At 42.7% G+C, this 22,863-nt stretch overlaps 1 protein-coding gene across 4 annotated transcripts in view; it reads left to right on the top strand.

Annotated features, from left to right (window-relative positions):
• LOC146855889 (protein NEDD1-like) overlaps positions 1-22,863 on the top strand; it is a 305,997-nt gene that overhangs the window by 177,276 nt on the left and 105,858 nt on the right. For all 4 annotated transcript variants that reach the window (XM_085650678.1, XM_085650679.1, XM_085650680.1 and 1 more), the window contains exons 7-8: positions 1,351-1,552; positions 4,806-4,977. In XM_085650678.1, coding sequence (XP_085506804.1) covers positions 1,351-1,552; positions 4,806-4,977 — 374 coding nt within the window. The remainder of the gene's footprint in view (positions 1-1,350; positions 1,553-4,805; positions 4,978-22,863) is intronic.

Below are 22,863 nucleotides of genomic sequence, written 5' to 3'. Positions count from 1 at the left end.
TAGCCCCAGGAAGACCGTCAAGGCGGGTGGGTGAATGCAGCGGTCTTGCGGCGATCCCACCCCTACACTCATAATATGGCAGGCGGACCCGCCAGGGTGGTGGCGGTTAGAATGCCCAGGACCGCCGTACTCGTAATAAGGCTTGAAGTCTAGATTTTAAGTAGCAAACATGAGCCAATGAAGTAAAGCCCGAGGGAAGTGGACTTTAAGACCTTGGGCAGGATTTCTGTTTAGTCATCAGATCGCAGTGCTAAAAAGGGTTTAATTATTAAATGGTCTCCAATTAATAAACTGCATGAGCAAACATAAGCAATTAACGTTGGCGTTGCTCACTCTTTGGTCCCAGGCACTTCAAAATGTTTATTTCAGCACTAACCTTTGTTATGTGCAAGCAGCTGAACTGTTGAAAACTAATGTCTATCGGGTCCGTCAGCTAGAAAATTGAACCTTCTGATTTGACCACATCATCTGAAGCTCCTCAGCAGTCAGGTCAGATCACATTCATAAAGAGGTATCTGACACAGTCTTCCCTGGTGCCTTATGAATGTTGTAGTACTGTGCTTTGTAGAGTAACTATTTGAACCAAAGAAACCTAGTTTTTCTCTCCACACAAAGCCTGATTTATTATACACTCTGGGTTGCATTGACCACTCATCAAGATACCCTTGAATAGTCTAGCTAAGTATTGGATTTTGGGAGTGGGCTGGGCGATCTGATGGATCTTTCCCTCATGCATTTTACAGCATATTGCTTTCACTGAGGATGTACAAAGGTTGAGGTTCTATGTATGTTCCCTTCAGCAATAGTGTTCCACAATGTACAACAACCATAGGGGGATAATTGGTGAAACCAGGCATGGATTCCCAGCCATAGACCTAGTTGTTTGTACTGGTGGCACACTCCACATAACATAGGTGTCTTTGATGGGGTAGTGACTCCTCTCAACATGGTAAGTTCAGGGTGGGCCCCTAACTCCCCAAACATGGTAGTAAGCCTCGGTATGGGAATCTGTTCCGAAGGGCTGTGAAACTCAGGCAGGTTGGATTTTCGTGAGGTGGAATGGACATCTACTAGAAAGAGCATAACTACCTGCCCAAAATGTCAGCAACAAAATTAGATAGTAACAAAAATAGATAGTATACCCTTCCGCTCTGTGCCTACTATACCACTTTGCTCCACTAGTTACTTAAGGGAGAGCATTTTGTGGTGGTGTTACATGCATTTGATTTCTTTCTGTTAGCTTACAGCTTATTCTTATGGCGCTCTCTTTACGTGTGTTTTTGTCAATGTCACTTGTGTCTGAAGTGTATTTGTTTAAAATGTTTTTTACTATTGGTTTCTGATGTGAAGCTTATTCAAAATTCTGTGTGCTGAATCACCTCTGACTGCTGTGGACTTCATGCCTGATGGAAATGGAATAACAATTGGGTCTATTTGTGGAAAAATTTACCAATATGACTTGAGGAATCTGACTTGCTCAATAAACACAGTTGTTGCTCACAAATCATCAGTAAAAAGCATCCAGTTTCAACATGGCGGTACCCATGGAAAGGTGAGCACCTAAGAGTGTTTTTTCAATACGATGTATAAAATACATTTTTGTCTATTTATGTCCTACACTTAAATACTAATCCCTCTGAGGACATTGTGTTTGGGCTTGTGTGTACTAACATTCTGTTTTGTGCCTTAAGTGGCTTATTGAACCATCACAGGGACTACTTCATCTTATCTGATTGATCATTGATACATGATTATGAAATTACCTGTTTTTGGGCGAATCTGACCATGTTTATGGTTGAGCTAGATTAAGGCTGGGGTGTGCCTTGCAGGTCATCCTTTAATATCTGAGAAAGTGCTGAACCAGAACTGATAAACTAGATGTTATGTCTTTCCTTACTATTATTCTGAGATCCACTTCTGGGAGAGATATATATGTATATATATTCATCCTACTCTCTCTCACACACACTCTATCTCTCCCTCTCAATGGCACCTGCTATCCAACTGTATTGAAAACTCCCAAGTAGATGTTTTCTCAAGTCGGTGAGATTTGATGTCGTTGTCAATAAACTGTTCTACGTTTAGGAAGCAGGAAGTCCAGGTAATATTATGTACAGATATACTATAATTGTAATAATGATTATATTCTGTCATTATACTGTCTATCTAGCCTTGTGTATGCTGACGACTTCTGCTTTAGTGCATTAAACAAATAGAATGGTAGGAAGCCAATCCTATAGAATGAAGGAAGAGGTTAAAAGTAAGGATGGAGAAAGACCAGCAGCAGTGGAGAACAACCATTAGCCACCGCTATCTTACACTGCACTAAATGGGATATTTTACTTAAGTTTAATTGCAAAGTTTTACCTCCACAAATTACTTCAAAATTTTGCAAGCTTCACAGCCTTTGAAGAAGTTGGAAAATATAAATTGTGAAAATCTCAAAAAGAACTCATTAATTCTTTTACCATACAATTTGGGGAAATTGTTCTGCAAGCTGAGGTTTGAAAGACTTTATATTTCACGTACCTCGAATTACAAGAAGCTGAATGTGAACACTAAAGATGTCAAGTTAATAACAATAGATTGCCAGACACTCTTTCAATTTATTTTATGTAAGAATAGATTGAACCGAGGGTGCCTGTATGACATACAAGAGATACTTTGCTGAGATTCTGAGGTCAAGATTCTATCTTTTGATTTTCATTTTAACATTTCCTTTTGACTGCATTGTTCTGATTTGGGGAATATATGACTGGTTTTCGAAAACTAAAGAAATGAGTCTAGATTTTGCGTGTATTTCATTCCAATGTTTTCACAAACTATGTGCGGGAGGATTAAAAGTTAAATAAATCCACACTTTAGAAGTTCTCTTTCTGCGAACATTTTGTTTATGCCGACCCTGGTTATGCATGCTGAGACACTGAATGTAAAACTATGAACCCTGTGTTACTTTTATATATATTTTTTTTTAATTGAATGGCTCAGCTCAACACAAACAACATTAGACCATTTTATTTGCAAATCACCAAAACAAAAATATAATCCCTACTTCTCCGATTCTGTACCTATTGTAGTATCTATCTATGCTGTACAATAGTGCATAGTAAAAGGATCTGGGATTTCGACATGCAACTAAGGTTTTAATACAGTTCACTTATGCAGATATAAAAATAAGGCGTAGTCGTGAGAGGCCAAATCATTCTCACTTGAAGGAATTATTGATTAAAAGTGGTGATGAGGTGATATCTAGGCATATGTCAAATGAATAGGACTTGAGAGAAAATTCGTAATAAATGCCATTAGTACTTCAGGTCTGCCACTTACTCTGAACTTATGGCAATAACCTTTTTGGCCAATTATCTACCCCCCTACCCCCCCAAAAGAAAAACGTTTTTTCACGAATAAGTTTCTTCCCTTTTTCTACACTGATTAACTCTTACTCTATGTAGACCGCATTCATCCAGTATGGTGGCCACTCGATCCCACTGTCTGTATTTACACATACCATGTTACACGTTTACCCAATGACACTGAACCTCCTTTGACCCTACAAACCACATAAATTGGCAAGAACAGCCCAGGGTATTTTCTATCTCTGGGGTGGTGGAAGACGGGTAGGCACAATAGCTGGGACAAATGTCAGGGAAAGTAAGTAGCTATTTTCCCTTCCTTTTTTTTCTCTCCCCCAGGAAAGCCGCTCCATAACCAGGTAGGATGCATAACTTGAAGTAATAGGTACTTCTGCTCACTTTTTTGTAGACGACCGGGGAACAGTCATATAGCCACGTACCCATGTGACCTTCCAATTAGGAATTTAGGGTGAGAATCTAAGGACTTACTAAGCTCTATGACTGTGATACACTTACCACTCTGCACTAGAGATGGCAGACAACCTACTACAACACAGTTGTTTGCATGAGCAATGCTTCACGTGTTACCATTATGCTGATTATATTGACATATATCAATCAATAAGTATGTTTGCTTACCATGACAAAGGAAATACTGCGACAAAAGCATCTGGTTCTTGTTAATTTGATGGTCTTTTCATGTGTTTATTTTTGTAAGATTTTTTTTGATTTAATACATCACTAGCTTAGTTGGGTTGACTCCAAACCTTAGACGTGAGATGAAAGTCTTGGGGATAATAACTATTACTGTTATTTCTTCATTAATGGTGGGGGTTTACTCTTCGCCTCATTAGGTTAGGAACCTGACCAGAGAAAATATTAGGTTATATATATTTTCTTTGATCTGTTTTTAACCTTAGCGTAGACCTCACTACAAAATGGAAAAAAACTATAGGGTTCCATTGTTAATTTTCACCAATATTCCTAGACCGTCCTGTTAGTGTCCAGCAATAGAGGTATTTGAGGTGTATTTTTGCAACCTGATTGGTGGTGATAGGATCTACAGCAAAGAGCCCCTTTGTGATGTCCGTTGGGTATCGCAGCCACAGCCCAAAGAGGAGAATAGCCGATGATAAGGCATGCCACCGTTGAGTAGATGAGGCTTGTGCGCCACGAAGCAAACTCTTCCAGTGATCTTTAGGATCTGGAGACTGAATATACGAGCGAGGATCTCCTGCGGGATGGTATACTTGACTTCTAGTGATAGCAAAACATGTTGTGAAGTGGTGTGAGGAGTATGAGGAAATCTGCTGTGACTTATTTCACCATACATGTTACTTCCAAAGCTGTGACATATAGTAAAAAATGATATTTTGGTAGCATGCACATATTTTATGTACATTGTTTGCTCGATCTATTAATTCTCTGTGTTCTTATATTTTTTTATTGCAGTATAATCGATCTTCGCGCAGATCATCTCTGAACAAGAGATACTCTTTTGATAGCAGTGGAAGAATTCAGAATTTTAGTGCGGATTTCGATTTGTTTGCTTCCCCTGGAGATTTCACTTGGTGCCCACCAGCAAGGGACAGTGATACAACTAATGTGAATCAGGAGTTGACTGGTAATTTGAACCATAACCTAGATCACCTTCTTTTATTCTGCATCCTGCTGGGTCTAGCACTGAAACTATCCACAGGTGTTCTGTAACTTGTTTCCTTACCAGTTTGTCTCCAACAAAAGCAGCTGTGATAAATGGTTAGAAGGTTAAATCCATCCCTGTGAGTGAATCAATTTCTCTCTCTCTCTCGCTCGCTCTCTCTCTCTCTCTCTCTCTCTCTCTCTCTCTCTCTCTCTCTCTCTCTCTTCTGTTATGATTGCAAGGTTCCTAGTCTGCCAACTTTGCAAGGGATTTTGTTTTTCTCTATTACGTCAAGACATTCTGATCACCAGTGAGCTGTGAATCCTCGGTATGATTGAGGAATGTCTTGGAAAGCTCAGAATTCGAAGCTGAAATGACCATTTGCATCCACTATCCATTTTCCACCTCGCGCATCCCAAACCCTATTTAGATGTTTCAGACATCCCGCTTCTTGTCCATGTCTAGAGGCAATTTTGTCTCTCCCTTTCCATTTGTAACTATGCGTGTGCATTTTTGAACTAGATAGTTTCATATTTAATCTAATTTGTGAAACATAGATCTTCAATGAAAAGCATTTCTTTATACTCTTCCTTCCCTATGGTCTGTTTGTCATCTAAAGTAAATTTGTAGCTTCTAGGCAGGTAAGAAATCTTTAGCCTTTGCTCGGTCAGCAGCTGGCACTGCTATGTCACTAGTAAGCATGGATTGCTTCCTGAACCAGCCTTATATTCTGTTGTGTTAGCCCTCTTCCAAGCTTTATCTCTTACTGTAAAGCTTCTTTCCGCTCTAAATCACTCCTAACACCTTCACAGTGTGATGCACTTACTTACGTTCTTGCTTAGCTAATGCAAATTGAGACTCTGTAGCAGTTCTTACTGTCTGAAGAGCCTGGGGGATAGAAATATTTAACACAGTACCTAATGGCCGATTCCCAAATAATAGCTACATATTGCGTGTAATTATTAGGCCTCTAACGGTGATGACGTTTTTGCCTATTTTTCTTTGACCTAATAGATTTTGGGCCAGATGTACGACTGTTTTTGCATGTGCAAACAGGTTTGCGAACCAGTTTGCGCATGCAAAAACCAATAGGGGTATGTACCATACCAAAATAGCGAGTCACACTTTATTTGCGAATCGCTATTTTGGAATTGCGAGTCGGTATTAGGAAGGGGTGTTCCCTTTCTAATAGCGAGCGCAACTCCATGTACAAATGTTTTGCAACCGCAACTGCAGTCGCAAAAGACTCGCAATTTGCGAGCCGCTATTTTGGGCGTCGTACATCTGGCCCTTTGTTCCTCAATATTTATTTTATAGTAGTCTATTTTGTATGTATTTGCACAAAAGAATTAATGCTTTAAAGAAAATAGTGCTTCATGTGAACTTCTTCTATGCTAAACTAATTTGGTATTGTTTATACCAACATGTAAGGAGTTTTATGATAGTAGGTCTTTCAGTTAATTGTTATGCAAGGCAAGTTGGGGGGTCGGATGTAAAAGCTGACACCTGTACACTGCCCTCAATCACCCTCTACCCCCTCCAACGCGCTTCTAAAACCTGATTTAAAAAAATGCCGGTTGTAGGACGTAGCAGCAAGCTTCCCTAATTCACATAAAATGCCAGGGAAAGGTGATCACAAACAAACTCATTCAGTTTAAACTGACAGATTGTCCCTCCAACTTAGTGCTGTGAATGGACTAATTCTTGAATGATTATCACACAGGGGGCTCAAAATACCATGTTTCTATTCTAGATTATCTAGAAGATGGCAGCGACATCCCGCCAACAGCTGCTTGGATGCATGACAAATGTTTGCATAGATTCCTGCATATGGTAGAGGTGTTGATACTTTCCCGATGGGACACTTTTCTAGACACTGAACCAGCTGCCAAATTCAGAACTAGCGGTGGCGTCACAAATGGCCATGACAGAGGGAAATCTCTTCACTCTCACTATTAATTCCCTAGCTGTCCAGCATTGCCTTTCTTGAGGAAATATTTATTGCATAGGTCAGGGTGGTATGAAGCCTCAGTCACATCATGGTCTTCCCAATGTTTAGTACACTGATACTTCTCTACTTCACTTTTCACTGCAAACATGTCATCCACTCGGTACTTCCCCTTCGCCTCAAACAAGCAGGCTTTTCTGAATTGACTTGGGTCAACTAGTTTGTCAGAGACTGCCCTTCCATACGATGAGGTATGGCAGCAGTTTTAGGACACCATATAGGCCTCTGCCCTATTATGAATGGCTCAATACTTCTGCATCCAGATTTTCTGGGTGTTGGAACACCGTACCTGGTTTTACTTTATGGAAAATCCTGCAAGTAAAATTGCTTTAGGCTTTGCAAACTGCACCCATCACCACTCCACAGCCCCTGCCTGACCTGCTCCCATGGCATGAGGGAAGCATGTAACCTCATCCTCCTTGGCCCTTTCCTCCACCTGCACCTGCCCCGATATACCACTTGCTCAAAGCGTGTGCTTAATCGGAGCATTATTCTGCATGAAAAGAAAATACCATGCAGAATTTAACCCTGAAAACCCAAATAAATGTGTTTATTCCCCATTCAATGGGGATTAACTAATAATGGGCAGATTTTGGTGTGGAGATAACGACTGGAAGCATTCATTCTAATCACCCATTATCTCCGCACCTACATGCCTAGACCATAATTGAGGAGTTGGTTGTGGCACCAAATGGCCAGAAAATGGCAGTTTATTCACAGTATGGGGATCGCTCTAGTAGCCCAAAGCCTGGTTAGACTGGAACTCTGAAAATTCTTGCACTTGAGTTTGGAGTTTTTAATGCATGCTCCCTCATCCCCAGTGTTTGCTAATAACTAGTGGTGCACAAGGCTTTTTTTTTTTTTTGGTGAAGGTGTACAAAGGTGCTAATTTTCACGTATCACAAAGCTTGAAAAGAAAGTTTCTTTGTGACCTTTCTTTTTGTTTTTCCATCCATCTCTACATTTTCAGCACTTTTCAATGACATTGCAGAGGACAAGAATGCTACACCGCTGATTATTAGGTGGTGAGAGGTGGGGGGAATTGGAATTCCCATCCCTTTGCTAAAAGGAGTTTGTGCAGGGATCCAAGTATCAAGCATTGCGGTAATTACCGCCCAGCAATTCTTTCCATGCAAATTGTGGCAGGTGAAACCTGTCACTTTACTGAGCATACAACATATACAATAAATATTTGTGCAGAAATTGTTGCAGAAAACCTCAATTTCTCATGTGATTCCCATTTTCAGAGAGAAAATTCAGAATGTGCAGTATTTATGGCAATTGCTAAAGACTACATCTCAGGGTATCAGTGTTTACTGGGGTGTGGTACTTCAAATTTAATTGCCTCTTTATAATTGAGGCCCGACTGTTTTCTACAATGTGTACCTTATACTGATCCATTTGCTAGTGTTAAATAAGGATATTTGTCATATAAATTGTTGCAAGGAATAACACTTTACAAATAGATGGGGAAGCAAAAATCTTACCAAAAGTTGCTAAGCAAAGTTTTCCATGAAACTTTGTAAACGTTCCAGAAACGTATCTAAGCAACCTTTTGAAAACTGACATTACTTTTTTTCGAGCTGTGCAGATGATAGTCCCACTAAGGCATTCTTTAATGGAACTCTTGAGTCCATCATAATTCCATTACACACCTACTTGTTTGTGATAAGCAAGTGGTTAATGGTCACCTATCTCAGCTTTAATGCAAGTAGGGGAGATGGCATCGCTCTGTGTAATGAACTGGTGCTCTAGACGCAATTCTTTCAGCTCCACTATATGAGCTTGTGCCCAACACCATTGACCGCGGAAACAAATCAAGGGAACTGATGTAGTGTAGGGTTTTGGCCATTCTGTGTTTATGTAAAAATGTCTTCATTCATGAGGGCATACGTTGCTTGCTTTATTTACGAATTACCTCTAATCTAACAGGTTAGTTCCATTTCTAAAAATTGCATTTGACATATAAAGATCCTGAAGAGAAACCTTTGTTCATAATAAACTCCTAAGTGACCACTGCGCCGTTATGACACTCAGCCAGTTTGAGATTGTTCGTTAGGCGGAGGGTGGCTAGATTGTCCACAATCCAGCTTGGCCCCATGGAGAGGGCTGCACGCTCTAAAGCTCTTCGACATTCTCACTTGGCATGAGGGTTGTACATCACTCGTCATTAGGACGGACACATCCGGGAACAATCCAGTTACTGCCCCAGGGTTATTTCTACAGGCAATTGAAACCTAAGATACAGCAGTTGGGTGGTGACTTTATTCTTGTTCCATTAATTTTGTATCCCAGGTCCAAACACACAACCGTTTGTCCGCATTGACTGAAGTAAATGACAATTGACCAAAAGTTTGGCCTTACCCCTAGTAGTATTAGACTTGTGGCTTTAGATGCCAGTCGACTTCCATATAATAGTTTGCCACGTTTTCAGAGCTAAAAATTATATGCTGGAGTATTGCTGGTGTAGCTGGTAAATTATATATGGATTGAATATATTGCATTATTTGACATCGAATAGTTACAAGAAACCCGGCCGACAAAGGGCATAGACTTTGAGGGCTGCTTGTTTTCCTGACATGCCATTCTCTTGGTCTCCTGTAGGTCCACGGGAGGCCTTAAGGCTTGGTTCAAGGTTACCCTACAATGTTCTATATTACCAATCACTATAAATAAAGGGCCTACCAGGCATTTCATTTAAAGTGGCACGGAAAATGTCAATTGTATTTTAAGCAATATTTATAACTACGGTTTTACATTTGAAGCTAATCAGCACTACCAATTACTATTTGAATTTATTGATGATTTATATAATAGTGTTACTTATTCTGGCAACAGTTTTAAATTAATTATTGGGGGGATTTTGATGAAAAGTTGGGAACTAGGCAATGATCACCACTACCAGTATTTTCTCAGTAAACAATCCGGTGGACAAGGCTGAACCCTGGAAAGTGAGGGGACATGAGTTGTACAAGTATTTGTCACGTCATGATTTAGGAAGTGCTCGAAGTCCACCTGACCATCTAGAACGCCCAAAATTACATTTGTAAGTGGTAGTTACAGTACAGTTATCGATTATATATTCACTTCTAGACATTTGAATAAATACATTTTTGAAGGTGAAATCAGACAGTGTGATTTAATAACCATAATCCATTAGTTATCACTGCAACAGTCCCAACGGGTAAAACGTTTAGTAAAGCAGTTGATCACACCTGACTCCCAACAAAAGATAAACCATTAAGGTAACTCTGGAAACCCATAGACCTGGGATAGATTTTGCCTAGGGTTATTAATTGTAATCTGGAGTTGGAGTATCAGTGCCTCGGAGGTGACAGGGGCTTTCATTGCAATTGGTATCTTTCTTTGTCTTTATTTCGGTCTCTTGGACCATAAAAGAATTACAATATATTAAAATTGTTAGAGATGGTAAAAACAATGAATTACAAACAATTGACCAGAATATAAAACAATCATTCAGTTGATAATAACTTAATACATTGGTTACGACTGTACCACATTGCTGTTAAAAATTTTGCAACTGCAAATACAATTGGGGCCGACAAATCTCTTTTTAAAATCCTGTATGCGGGAAGATACCGCCTAAAACCCAAGTTTTTAAGCAGTGGATCAAGCCAATAATTCCTTGCTCTTCTGTATGCTGGGCAGAAGAATAATATGTGCAAGTCACACTCCCTCGGGTGGGCACAAGCTGGACATTGTAATGTAGTCTCGGTACTTGTCCAGCGAGCAGTATGCACTTTAAGAGGGAGGGTACTATACCGCCACTGCATAAAAAGCTTTCTAGTGAGCGGGGGGCCTATGTTATCATATACAAGCTCTAGATGGTATGAGTCTTTTGACCCCAAAAATTTCCCGTTAAAGACTTCTCCTCAGTATTAACAATGTGAGCGCATAAGTGATACTCGTAATAGGCTTTAGAGAGAGACTTTCGTGAGGTTCTGGGGCAGGTGTTTTCAGGGTCCGACCATAGATTCTGTCTACCTAATGCCTCACAAGTTTGTTTGATATATCTCAGCCAAGGAATCCGTGCGGGATTACAAAGCCGCAAGATCTCCTGAAGCTCAGATCTGTAATTAGATAGTTCAGGTGTTGACCAAAATTTTCGCCAGTACATTAGGGGCTTAAGGCCCAGCTCTTCTGTAATTGGTCTAAGGCCTAAATCGAGTCTAAGGGGTAGGAGGGGGGTGCTAGACGGGAGGCCTGTCAGTTGCCTAACAAAGTTATTCTCAGTGACCTGCATGCTCTTGGTAGCAGTATGCCCCCATAATTCGGCTCCATAGGTCACTGCCCCTTTTGTCTGTGTTCTATAGATTTGCAAGCGAGGGGAAAACGGCTGGAAAGTCAGTCCTCGGGTCATCCTTGATAATCCTCCTATCATTTGGGTCAGTTTTAAGTTCGCCCTGAGACGGTGGGAGTCCCAGGTCATGGATTGGTTTAATGTTACCCCCAAATATTCAAATGTGTGGATCCTCTCCAGCCTGGAAGACCCAAGGGTAGGATTGGCGCGTGTTGTCTGTGGTGGGTTGAAGATCATATACTTGGTTTTAGAAGCATTGATCTCCAAACCTCGGATCGCGCAAAAATTCGCGAATCCATCAAGGATCCGTTGCATGCCCATGGGGGACTTGGAAAGCAACAGGGTATCATCCGCAAAAAGAATAGCGGGTACCCTCGTGCCTTCAAGCCTGGGAGCATCAGTATCTTCTAGGGCGTTCAGATAACTGATCACCCCGTTGACGAAGAGGCAGAAAAGAGTTGGTGCCAGCACACAGCCCTGTCTAACCCCCCTGTCAACGGGGAAACGGTCTGTGAGAATCCCTCCTCTCCCACACCTCACCCTTGCAAAATTCCCCAAATGCAGTCTTCTCAAAATTACTAAAATGTCGGTTGGAAGCCCTAGGTCCTCCAGAACAACCCACAGTTTGTCCCTGGGCACTAAATCAAACGCGGCACGTAAGTCAACAAAAACCGTGTATAAGGTGCCGCCCTCTATTAGCACAGTCTTCCAGTGGATAAAATTTAAACGAAAAATCTGGTCAATGGTAGAAACGCTTCTTCTAAAACCAGCTTGATATGTGCTCATGATTTTTGATTCCTCAATCCAGTCTTGTAAACGATTGAGGATGAGTCTACCAAATAATTTTTGAGGGACATCAATGAGACTAATTGGCCTATAATTGGCTGGGAGCAGAGGCGAACCCTTTTTGAAAATTGGGACAATCTCTGCGCCCAGCCAAGTATCGGGTAACTCCATGCCCTCCAAGATAGAATTAAACAGAAGCGTAAAATAGGGTGCCCAGACTTCTGGTTCCTGCTTGAATAGGTCTCCCGGAAGGCCATCCAGGCCCGGTGCCTTTCCTGACGCCAGACCCATAATGGCTGTTCTGACTTCTTTGAGTGTAAATAACAGTCCCCGCGAATTAGTAATTTCTACCTGGACAGGGTCAACTCCAGTCCCCGCAGGTGACATGTATAGGGACTGGAAGTGGTCCTTGCCAGGTCTTTGCTGAGATATTAGGTTCTACCGCGGAGACCAGCGACTCTGTGCCTGTTTTTGCACAGCGCCAAAATTTCCGCGAGTCTCCCCATGCCAAAAATGTCACTAGTTTCTCCCATTTATGGTGCTCCCATTCAAGTTTTGCGTTCTCAGTTAGGGATTTATATACCAGTCTTCTTTCCCTAATTTCTGCCCGACCCTGTCCTGTCTTAATTGCCATCAGAAGGTCACTTTTGGCCTTCCTGCATGCAGAATTGTACCATGAGGGACCCGGAGTAAACTCGTTTGCCCTTTTGGATTTACTGGTAAAAATTTCCGATGTAAATGTGATAAAATCTGCATGTAGCTGCCCCAACTGATTAAATAATCCCGGAGTGCTGCCTTGCATATTGAGGGCTTGGGCCTTCTCTAGCATGGGAATAATTAGGGCATATAACTTGAGTAACGGCCCTTGTTTGGCAGCTAGGTTCTCCCACTTTATTCTGCGTCTGTTGTTTGAGAGTAACAGCCCGCAGTCGGGTATCTCCTTGTTCTTCTCCCTGGACTCCGGACCAGACTGAAACAGCTCAAGCTCCAGAGCATTATGATCGCTATCTTCTCTTGGTATTACCCGAAAGTCCCTTATTTGTGACCACAAAGCCAGTGGGACCAGAATATAATCTAGTCTAGATGTTTTGTCCTCTCTGTGGAAGGTACATCTTGGGGGGATATCCAAAGGTAATCTTCCATTGCAAGCCCTAAGCCCGTGTTTTAAAGTAAGGGATGTGATTTGTAATGCCAGAGGGGACCATGCTCTTGGGGCCGGTAGATGGGAAGATGGTATGGACCAGGCGAGATCCTCCTCCTGAGCCAAACCATCCAGAGATCCCAAGAGTGGCTCGAAGTGGCAGTTCAAGTCACCGCCTACTATGTAAGGGGTACCCTCTGGGATTACATTGAGGGCAAGGTCGAGCTCCTCAATGGTGCAGGATTCTTGCGAGACATTAACTGGCCTCGAATAAACATTCAATACCAAAAGGCAATGCGAATCTGGCCACTCCAATAATACCGCCAGAATATCATCTAAATTTAGTAGAAAAGGAGCGGCCCTGCAACCTAGATCTGTGGCTATCCAAGTTGCGAGACCCCCCGAAGGGCGGCCTTTGCCCCCCCAATTGGTATCTGTACAAGAGGCTTATTGATGAAACCTCATAGAATTATTGATGAAACCATCGCAGGCGGTTTGATAAAGCCGGTACATCGCCTAAAAAAAGGTTTCAAAGGCCTTAAAATAGACGCCAAAGGATAAGGCAGAACTTATTATATTCAGAGCTGATTAAAAGTTAGCCTTGAAATCAAGGAAGACAGACCTACAGAGGGAGGCATGGGAACATCTTGTGATAGCATACAAGATAAAGGAAAGCAGGGCATGTTGGAAGGCTGTAAGTAGAAACAAATTTTATAATGCACCAGAATATAATACGAACACGAAGATAAGACCACATCTTTGGGTTGCCCACTTTAAAGCAATTTATAGTAGGGAAACTGGTGACACTACATTAGCACCAATACCTTATACATTGGTGATTTTCTTTGATCTCCATGAAGTTGAGTTAGAAATAAACAAAAGTCCATCAACTAAGCCCCGGGCCCAGATGGGATTCCCATGGACCTGTACAAATAGAACACTGGTTTATGGGCACATCTCCTTACTAATTATTGTACCAGTCTTTAAAAACAGAAAACCCAGGATCCCCACTATGCTACCAGCCCAGGTAGCATGCTGGTCTTAGCAGTAAAAATCATTGGAAGAGTTATGTAGGAAAGAATACTGACCTGGGTGGCGCCCCATAATATACTCTGAGGTCCAGTATGGGTTTAGATCTTGACTGAGGACAACTGAGCAATGCAAAATCTACATTTGTTAATATAAACATATACCATTCCCAGATCTAGTACATTACACCTGGCCTTTGTGGATCTTTCATATGCCTTCAACAGCATAACCAGAGCTAAGCTGTGGGCACTATTCTACTCAATGGGTGTAGAAGAGGAGCTGGTCAGTTTTTAAACGAGCTACGTATTTCTACCTTGATGCCTGGAGTAGATCGAGAATGTACTGAAACCTTCAGCCTGGCTCAGGGGGTGCATCAAGGATGCATCTTGGCACGAATACTGCTTCTATTGTATATCAATGTGTCAGAATCCTTACTGAGGGTTGGAGGGTACAATATGCCCATCGTTAAGTGGAAACTAGTACCCGTGCTTTTATATGCAAAGGATGCAGTTTTATTGTCTCATTATCCCAATGGCTTGAAAAAGAGAAACTACTCTTCCAAATCAACCTGGAAGAGCGGTAAACAAGAAAAAAGGTATGTGGGGCAAAAGGGGCACCAAAACGAAACCAGAGGAAGATATCATCACAGGCGTAACTCATGCGCAAGGAGTGTACGTATGTTCGCAAATCTAGTCTGAACATTATACCATGTATTCTGTCCCAATATCCGAACAACTTTCTTTTATACAATTATATATGGGCGTAGAGTTATTTTCTTTGCCACTTTTTCTGGTCTCTTCTTTAAGTGATCTTCCTCTGAAGATGTCGGTTCAATATCTGGATGGCCACATCAACAATAAAAAAGAGCTCAATGGAAAGCTGTCAGTCTTTAAATGGTCAATAGTTTTGTGTGAGGTGCTCCATGTCGCTTTTGAGTTGGGTGGCCCTCTTCAAGACAATCATATAGCACAGTTTACAGTATCTCAAGTAACCTAGGGACCATTCAAAGGGATACAATACATAACTCTAACGTTCCAGTGATCTTTCCAAGGCCAAAAGAGTGTTTTCTGTGAAAGTGGTGAATAGGAGTGCGACCTCAGAGGATGTCAAGTGAGAATGCAGTTACCTCATTGCTAAGAGGCACATGCATGTTGCTAAACTATGTAAGGATGGTCTTCCCTGTCAGCACCAAAGGTTCATAGTGATAACGTTTTATTGGTGGATAACGGTCTGTTGGATAATGGTCATGCCCTGGGTGGATTTCTAGGGATAAAATATCTAAGTATCACTTAATGTTTGCTTGTAGGCCCTCCTCCCAACAAGTTAAACATCATCATAGACACCATAGAAATGCTCAGTTTAGTTGAGCGCATGTTTTAAACCAATGCTTAACTAAACGTCAATTGGGAAGATATAAATTACATTACACATTAGGAGCCTTTTTTAGGTAAGTATAGCTGAGTTTTCATGATATGCAAAGATTAGTTTAACTCGAGGACAAGGCTCAACGCTCAATTGCTCTGGATCAAATTCATCAAGCTTTATTTAAGTTTGAGTAATTGAATTGGAATATGAAAACTTTTCCCATTGCTTATTAAAACTCAGTTTCCCTACAATGGAGGAATGGTTCAATGTTGCTGGCTAAGCGTGCTATTATTTTCTTTGTAGCGGTAGTGCTAATGAGGTGGACCCAATATGATAAATGTACTCCCAAAGATCGAAAATTGGCCAACTCAGCTAATATCCATCTTTATTTTACGTGATTAATTAAATCACTATTCCTTCATTTGGCCTTTATAACATACAGGCACATGCATCAAGCTAAAAATGGCTTGCAAAAATTGTGAATCGCAAAAAAAGGCTGTTTGCGAGCGCAATTCTGCCTTTCCCAATGTATGAACTCAATTACCGAAAAGTATACAAAATCACAATAATAAGGAATTGCACAAATTGCGAAAGCCAAAAAAGCAATTCCTTTTCTGCGAGTACCTTAACAGTGATAGCAAATAACGATTCACAAACAAATAATCGCAAACGAATGCATGTAAACTCGCAAATAGCGATTCGCACGAAAATCGCTACTTTGCATGTGCAGAATAAGGGGAATCACAATCAGGTGGTAAACTGGAGTAAAAAAAAATCACACAAGTGCAACCACTCAGAAACCTATTTAAACTGACCCAGGAGGCCCCTGAAGCTTTTCACTATGGTAGCGCTCTACGTGATGGCGAGGAGGATGAGGATCCATGCAGCAGCCCAGCGCAGGGGGAGAATACAGGAGCGGATTTTCAGAGTGCGCATCACATTGTTGGGACAAACAGAAGATGAACTCCACGACAAGTACGGGCTAAAAGGTGCAATGATCCTACACCTAATAGCAGAATTGGAACCACTAATGCAGCGCCAGACCCGTAGGACCCATGCCATCCCCACACATGTCCAGGTCCTACGTTGCCTGCACCTACTTGCTACAGGCAGTTTCCAGGGGGTAGTAGCTGTAGCTGGAGGGGTATCACAAAGCTCCCTTTCACGTTTCTTCAAGTCCTTTCTGGATGCCATGATGACAAGGATTCACACCGATCTTCACCTTCCCCACAACCCAACAGGAATTGAACAAGACCAAACTGGACTTCTACCAGGTAGCACAGTTCCCTCATGTGATTGGTTGCATAGATTGTACGCATGTTGCCATTTGTCCCCCAGCCGATAATGAAAACATTTTCAGGAAAAGGAAATCCTACCATTCACTCAATGTACAAGTAGTGTGCAATGCAAACCATATCATAACAGACATTGTGGCGCAATACCCTGGAAGCACACATGACTCCTATATATTCCGACACAGTGGCATACACACCCATCTGCTCAGGGGTGAATTTGGCGAAGGACATCTGCTTGGTAAACACATATACTTATTCTCAACATAAAATGACAAAATGGCAATGCATATCTGTCGCTAACCATTTGCCTACTACCCTGTAGGTACAAAAGGTTGTGGTGATGGACGGAGCATCAGAACCAATCAAACACTCACACCCAGTCAACAGATCTGGGTATGATCCATCACCGTTCTTTAGCCCACTCTGCCACCCCAGTTCAGACATGGCCATATGCAAATCAGTCTGACCCTGTGCCTCATGGGAACAGTCCAGCCCGAACTGCCAAGCCATGCCTTCCCTGGACCGGAAACAAGCTTCCTAGGACCGGTTTCTGGCATTTCAGCCATCTTCAGCCAGGCTTGCTTGAATCCAGTGGCAAAGTGAGCAAGGGACTCACGTCTGAGCATACCCTGCCAACTTATGGCGAACAAAGCGGTACAAAAGGGGGTGGTGGTACTACCCTGTAGGTGACAGCGCATAAGTCGTGTGGAACTACATATTGACACCATACCTCAACCCAGCCACACCACATGAGCAGAGGTACAATGCAGCACACATCAGCACACGGAATGTGATTGAACGCACATTTGGAATGCTGAGAAGTCGCTTCCGCGTCCTACACAAAACTGGTGGAGCATTACAGTACCGGCCAGAGACCTGCTGCAGGATTGTGGCTGCATGTACCATGTTGCACAATATTACTACCAGGAGAGGCATACCCATTGAAGTCTGAGGAGGACAACCAGCCACCGGCACAACTACGACAAGCGCATTGGGCAAGCTCAGCAGAAGGGCAAAGGAGACGTGCAGACATCACATAACATTATTTCTGGGGAATGTAATGATGAGACACGACACTTCATATTTGAACAGAAAAGTATTTACTAGAATGAGACCATGTAGTAGTGTGTAGCCACACATGGAAGGTGCTAAGTAGCACAGTGATTGTATGCTAAAAATTGCAAATTAAACTATTCCAGGACCTGGAACTCAGTTGCAATCATGGTTTTGTTCATGGTTACGTCACCATGGGCAAATAAAGAAGAAGTCAGTTTAGCGCTTCCTGCCACGCACCCCCAAATGCCTCTCGCCTGCATCTGCAACATCCCCCATGGGCGCACCGGAGGGTGTTGTGCTGTGGGTACTGCGCCTCCTGCTAGTGGTCACTGGCACCTACAGGCTGCTAAGGCTGGATGCCTCCTCACTCCCTTCCTCCCCTGTAATATTGATGCCCCCAACAATAGCAGCCTGGTTCTGTTCCATGGCAGTGGTAACTTGGCCAAGGGCCCTGGCCACATCCCCACAACAATGGCCCATGTCAATTTGCATGGCCACAGACCAACGTGACAGCAGTGCAGTGGTGTTACAAAGGTTGTAGTTTGACCTGGTATATGCTGACATGCGCATCATGAACTGCCGATGCTTACTCTGTGTGTCGTGGCCCTCCTACATCACCCTGGTCAACTCCTGCATGCTTGTGTTGGTCTGCCTGTTTCCTTCCCCCACCGCTGTTGTTAGTTCCTGCACACAATCAGTCATGACTGTGATGTTCTTAGCCAATTTGGTGAGTTGCAGCTGTATTGGCCCCACATGTCTTGCTTGCAGGCGCTGCACCCTCAAAATCTGGAACTCCACGCCACCCCACACATTTGGAGTGTGGTCATCCTGTGCTGCAGTTCGGGCCCTTGCGCTGCACCTCTGTCGGACCTGTGCCTGGGGTGTAGTTGTGGGGATCACATGAGGCTGGCCAGTCACAGGTGTGGGTTCAGGAGCCAGCTCAGATTCCATGGGCTGCAGTGATGTAACTGGGGCCCTGCGTTTGTGGGTGCAGAGGGTATGCTTGCTGAGGCCACAGGTGTCTCCACATCAGCCTCTGAAGGAGTCTCCATGATGTCTACACATTCACTGCCATCAGTGTCTCCTTCTGCTGCATCTGTGATGTGAAACAGTGCAAATGTTAATTTGTGTTAAGGCTACTGTTGTGTGACAATAAGCATACTTTGCACTCATTAAATCAGTGACTGCAATCACTGACTGTCATGCAGTGTTGACGTGTTTTACTTGCCATTGTTGTGTTTGACTACCCACTTGCGTGACATGCCTACAACTCCCATAATGCATTTGGGGTTTGAGGGAAAAGGTGGACTGGAGTTCTATCTGTACACTGGGGTTGGACTGAGGGGATGTGCACAATTGATCAGTACTTTGATGTGTATGGTTGCATGCATCTTACCTTGTGAAGTACTGGCTGCTCCGGATGCTTCCAGGTTGGTCACTCCCACCACTGCTTCTGGCTGCATTGTGGACTCAACCAGGTCCTCCAGGGCTGTGTTGTCAGGGACTGTTGATGGGCCCCCTCCAGTACTCTTGGCCTCCTTCAGCCTATCTGCTATTCGCTCCTTGACACGGCTACGCAGGTTGTACAACCACTTCTTGAGGTCATCTGTACTGCTGTGTGTGACCCTGACAGCATTTACCTTGCTCTTGATCCGGAGCCATATTTTTCGTTTTTGAGCCTCTGGAACTTCGAGTGAGAGTTTGCCAAAGAGCTTGTCATGGCTCTGGCCACCTCCTCTATGAGGTTTTCAAGTTCCCTCTCACTGAATTTTAACTTGTGCTTCCTGGGCATGGCACTCTCCCCTGATGTAGGTGTATCCATTTTTGTGCACTGGAAGTTCCTGCAAGCCAAGTTTGATGATGGTTCGCCTCAGCTCCAGCACTCTGCTTCCTCCTCTCACTTTCTCTGGGCACTGAATGAAGCATGGCTGGATGATTTCCTGGTTGTGATGTCATCAGCATGCGTCCAATGTGACGCGCTATTTGCAATTTCGCTATTAGAGACACGCAAACACCGATAAAGTAGTTTTGCGATTTCACTTTTAGTGAAATCACTATCATCAAATCGCTATTAGCGATTGCGATTTTTACGATTCGACAGATGTTCGCAATGGGGTCATGCATTGCAGATAGCGATTTCTAAATAGCAATTCCATAAAAATTGCTATTTAGGAATCGCAAATTCTGAATGGATGCATGTGCCCCTTAGTCTATGTCCAGGTAATTTCCTGATTGATTTGTAATTCTGTTCTTGTTCCCCATCGCCCTCTGGCAGTAATTCTCCATTTATCCAGTATTGAATCTTTTATAGATTCAAATGCTTGAATTATCCCCGCTGCCGAGGTGGGAGTCTCACAGTCAAAAAAAAAAAACCAAACATATATATAACAGTAATAAAACATATTATAGTAGGCTATAATGAACAGCACAGTCACTGTAGTAGCCAATCCTTGTCCTTTTGTAAAAAAAGAACCAAAGTTGAAACACAGACAATCGGGTGTCTAGCACCCTCTAGGACACTCCACAGAGAGGCAAGTCCCTCAGATTTTCTACCGCACGTCTAATGACGGAGTCTCCCTGAGCTCTGCTCCGTTTTCTTTCATCTGTTGGATTTTGTGAGTACAGAATGTCTGAGACTTCTAAAAAGGATTATTCAGACCTTGTGGGTCACGTAGGAAGAAAAAGCTACATTTTGAAGATCCCCCCCCCACCCACAAGGCTTGTGTTGATTGCCTTTACCTTGCTCATAAAGTTAGACTGTAGAATTTGCAGGACTTTTTATTCTAAAACCTTAAAAGACAGGGAAGGCAGACTACTAATTTGGCTGGAGAGGCTAAGATAAAAAAAAACCTCTGTGGTGTCTGATGATGAGGGCAGTGGTAGTTCTCAGACGTCAGTGCATCTGACTAAGAAAAGGGGCAGGTCTGAAAAATCCCCTGCGGGACACAAAATATCTACAAAAAAAAAAAAAAAAAAAAGTCCCATCATGAAGCTCTGCATTCTACCTCTAAAAAAGGGAAGCACCCATTCTCTTATGAGGAGAAATCTGGGGGAAAACTGCCTCAAAAACGCCCCAAAATGCTGCCTTCAAACAGCCTATCGGGACCTCCTCGTCTTCTAAAAAGACTTCGTCAAGTATGAAACCTCCTCCGTCCTCATTTTGCGTCCTCATTCTGCGTTGAGCCTCCAGTCGTCTCTGCGGCCTTACAGTCTTGAGTCTATGTAAATTCACAAATAGGCTAGTCCTTTTTGATCTCGCACATTAATTTAAGCATGCCATTCATCCCTTCTCTGTATGCATTGTATTTCCCTAAATGGGATGGGTATGCCCAGACATGTGTCCCATGCACACTGTATCAATTGAACCAAGCTATACCTGGCTGATGAGGCCTAATTAGGGTGAAAGCGGTCCTGGGTTGCTTGTGTTTCGGTTCAAGGAGGCCCTCGCCTGGCAGTTCGGTCTGGACTGTTCCCATTGCTGCAGGGTCAAGACTGATTTGCATATGGCTTGGTCAAAACTGAGGTGGCATGGCAGGCAAAAGAACGATGGACTGGGATGAGGCCTGAATAATCACCTGTGGCATTCCATCATCCCTTTTTTTTTATACTTTAGAATGAAGCCATATACCATCAGTCATGTACTCATAATTGCATATTTAGGGGCTCACAACTAGTATAGCAAATGCTCAGGTCCTGTTTATGAGTACATTCGTTACAGTGCACCTGTAATTATCAATACTATGGGGTTTAGCAATTCCATAATGCACAATTACCACATATTCTGAGGTTTCCACTTACGAATGAACATTTCAACAGGAAGCTATCTATTCCTATGTCAGGGGAGGTTTGCGGCATTCTGTGCCATATGAACATTTCAACAGGAATCTGTTCCTATGTCAGGGGAGGTTTCCGGCATTCTGTGCCATATGAACATTTCAGCAGGAATCTGTTCCTATGTCAGGGGAGGTTTCCGGCATTCTGTGCCATATGAACATTTCAGCAGGAATCTGTTCCTATGTCAGGAAAGGTTTCCGGTATTCTGTGCCATTTTCCACTGAAATATTCTGGAAAGTTTTATCTGGTGAGGCGTGACTATAGAAATCCCCTAAAGTTGCACAATTACTGCACATGTCGATCCCTTGATTTGTAGAGCAACACCCAGATTTACAGCTCCTTAGATAGAGGGAGTTACAGGAAAGTAGTTAGGAGTGGAGACACTCAATCCCTAAACATAAACCACCGTGGAACGCTTAAGCACCCAATGAGGAAAGATACAAACCTTAATTGGATCTATGTAGAGGTGCAAGATATCAAAAGCCTGTATCTTATTATAAAATACATTTTTCAAAGGCCAATCTGGTTATGCCAAGCCAGCCCTATATCGGGCTGGCATGTGATGGAACTTCTTAAATGTACCATGTGTGCCAAGCACCAGTGCAAGTTATTCTGACTCAGAAGGGTGAGACGTTTGCTCATGCAACCCATTCAGACTGAGGCCTCTTTGCTAAGGGTAATGCTGTTCAAAGCAGGGGTCAACCAGTGAGTTCTATTAATGCCTCACTAAATGTGTAATGATACTGCTGGAAGGTACAGGCCCATTAAATATATACGACTAGCCCTGAAACAGCCTGGTACTGTCCCAATAAAATGAATAAACCCTTCACAGAAGTGATTTTCCTGCCCTATTAAAATTGTAGAAATTGCGAAGATTTAAGTTTAGTGTACTAGAAAAAATATAACCCTTGCTGAGGGTGCTGCTGCTCTTTTACAAAGTTGACACCCTTTAAATCCGAATACAATCTCATAAAAATGGACAGTACCATGAGTAGATGGTTTGGGTTTTATTACTTTAATAGTCTCAACGTTC

This window comes from Triturus cristatus, chromosome 4_1 (assembly GCF_964204655.1).
Source record: "Triturus cristatus chromosome 4_1, aTriCri1.1, whole genome shotgun sequence".
In the NCBI taxonomy this organism is placed as follows: domain Eukaryota; kingdom Metazoa; phylum Chordata; class Amphibia; order Caudata; family Salamandridae; genus Triturus; species Triturus cristatus.
The sequence above is the reverse complement of the archived record's forward strand: the minus strand, read 5'-3'. Positions and strand labels throughout refer to the sequence as shown.